The 2,148-nt window shown below is 48.0% G+C and overlaps 1 protein-coding gene across 1 annotated transcript; it reads right to left on the bottom strand.

The window, feature by feature from the left end:
- Positions 1 to 1,345: 1,345 nt before the first annotated feature.
- CCDC177 (coiled-coil domain containing 177) lies at positions 1,346 to 2,143 on the bottom strand (the record flags this gene model as incomplete). Its single annotated transcript, XM_010294077.1, has 1 exon — positions 1,346 to 2,143. A coding segment is annotated over one exon (798 nt), but the record flags the coding sequence as incomplete, so codon positions are not given.
- Positions 2,144 to 2,148: the final 5 nt, after the last annotated feature.

The raw sequence follows: 2,148 nt of genomic DNA, 5'->3' as shown, positions 1-2,148 counted from the left end.
TTGAATGTTGCACACAGGGCATAGGCAGGCTTTTCACATTTCCAGTGCGTTAACGACAGAAGGACTTGGTTCCCTCTAAACGGTATTTAGAATTATAAAAAAGACGCGATTGTCATGTAAAAGAATCCGTAATGTACCTTATTTTGTGCATCTACTCTTTCTTGTGCCCTATATAAGAATACAACTGTTAGCACCAGTGGACAAATGCTGCCCTGCTTGGTAAATGATGATGAGAGCTGGGTGAAGGTCTCATTGTAAGCAACTCATAGAACCACTAGGTTATAGGGGACCTCTGGAGGACACCTGGTCCAACCTCCTGCTCAAGGCAGGCCAAATGGGATAAGGTTGCTGAGGGTCTCCTCGAGTTTTGAGAATTCCTGAGGGTGGCAATTTCTCTGTGCAATCTGCAGATTTCCATTTACAAATGGATCTGCATGTTTGCCATAAAGGCCACCTTCCACAGGTTCATTCACTTTTATATCTTAATGAACAAGTGGGTTGTGTGGGTGCCAGTCAGCTGGTGGATTGCTCACAAACTTCTCTCCTTCTCCCCCCACCTCCGAAAGAAAAGAAGAAATTATACAAATGTTTGTAAGAGAAACTTGGAAAGGAAAAAGAGGGGTGAGGATACTTGGGAGGGGCAACAGTTGCAAACAGCAAAAGTGAAATTGCATTTGTGACTGTTTCTAACAGCTTCTACCCAGCTCTGATCATAATGTCTACTTACATGGTGTTATGAAGTCTTGATCTATGCTTTCTCTTGCTCAGCACCGGCAGTGGGCAAGGGGCACTGAGGAGTGTATGGCATTCTCTACTCCAGTCCTCCTCACCTTTGGCGTGGGAGTGCAGCAGCTTTGAAAATACAGTCCTGTAACTTAAACCAAGCTGCCTGTCACTCAAGCCAGAATCAGCTGGGGTGGTTTTGGTTCTTTGTCAGTGGGTTCTAGTAGTCAGTAGTCTCTGTTCTCTGCATTTCCAACTGAAGGGTGCAGCTCTACCCAGCTCCAGTGTAGACAATCCATCAGCAACTCACAGGCCTCAAGCAGACTTCATCTGCAGCCCTCTCAGAGAGAATATGTGTGTGCTTGTGGGGTGGAGGATACAAAAAACTCGCTTCCCCTCTGTAAAGGTGACTGAGGTCAGTCCTTAAAACACACCCAGAACAAAAAAATATTTTAAGAAGTATGTGAAATAGCTGCCACGTTTTTGTGCGGTACCCTGCTCCCCCAAAATAAGAAATTAGGGTTGTTGTTTTTTAAACGTTAAACATTAATGCGGAGGAACTTTCTGATGCATTATGATGGACAACCGGTGATGTATCCCCACTCATCCATGACAAGATCTTTCATTTCTTATTCAAGTGGGCATGCAGTTCTGCTTCCAAGGCCATCTTGTCAAAAGTGCGCATGTTGGTCTCCTCCCGTACCTTTTCCCGGACATGGAAGGAGGCCCGAGCAACAGACCTGGCATTTTCTAAGACAGTCTTCTTTTCCTTGAAGATCTGCTCGCTCCTCTCCAGTTTCCTCTCTATAGAGAGGAGGATCTCCCTGCGCCGTAAGTCCTCATACCGTTCCACCTTTTGCTTGTTCATCTTCTGCACCTTCTCCTTCTCCAGACGGCTCAAAACCACCTTGCGGGCTTTTTCTTGGACAACCTCTTCAGCCACTTGGGCAGCATGCTGGAGCTTTCTCTCTGTCTCTCTAGCCAGGGCCTCCAAGTGCTCCTTCTGCTCTCTTTCCTTCTTCTCTGCTGCCAGTTTGGCTCTCTGGATCTGCATGTCCTCCCGCCTGGCCTTCTCCCTCAGCTCCTGGTTCCTCTTCTCCACTAGCTGTTCATAGTTCTCCTGAGCCTTGGTCAAACTCATCTCCAGAGAGGCCTTCAACACTTCCTTCTCTTCCGCTTCTTGCTTGGCCAGCTCCTTCAGCAAGGCCTCATGCTTCAGCTTCTCTGCTTGGTTGAGCAGTTTCTTCTCCTTTTGCAGCTGCACCTCCTTCTTCAGCCTCTTCTGCGCAGCCGTGGACAGCTTCTCTTGCAGGAGCTGCTCCTCTCGCTCCTGGTGCTCCTTCCTGCCCTCCTCCTTTGCCTTCAGGTTGTGCTCTTGATGGAGCTTCTTCTGCTTGTCCTCCTGGACGGCCCTCTCCAGCCTCT

Source organism: Phaethon lepturus, unplaced genomic scaffold (genome assembly GCF_000687285.1).
Source record: "Phaethon lepturus isolate BGI_N335 unplaced genomic scaffold, ASM68728v1 scaffold40920, whole genome shotgun sequence".
Lineage (NCBI taxonomy): Eukaryota > Metazoa > Chordata > Aves > Phaethontiformes > Phaethontidae > Phaethon > Phaethon lepturus.
Note: the sequence above shows the minus strand (reverse complement) of the source record. Positions and strands in the feature narration are given on the sequence as shown.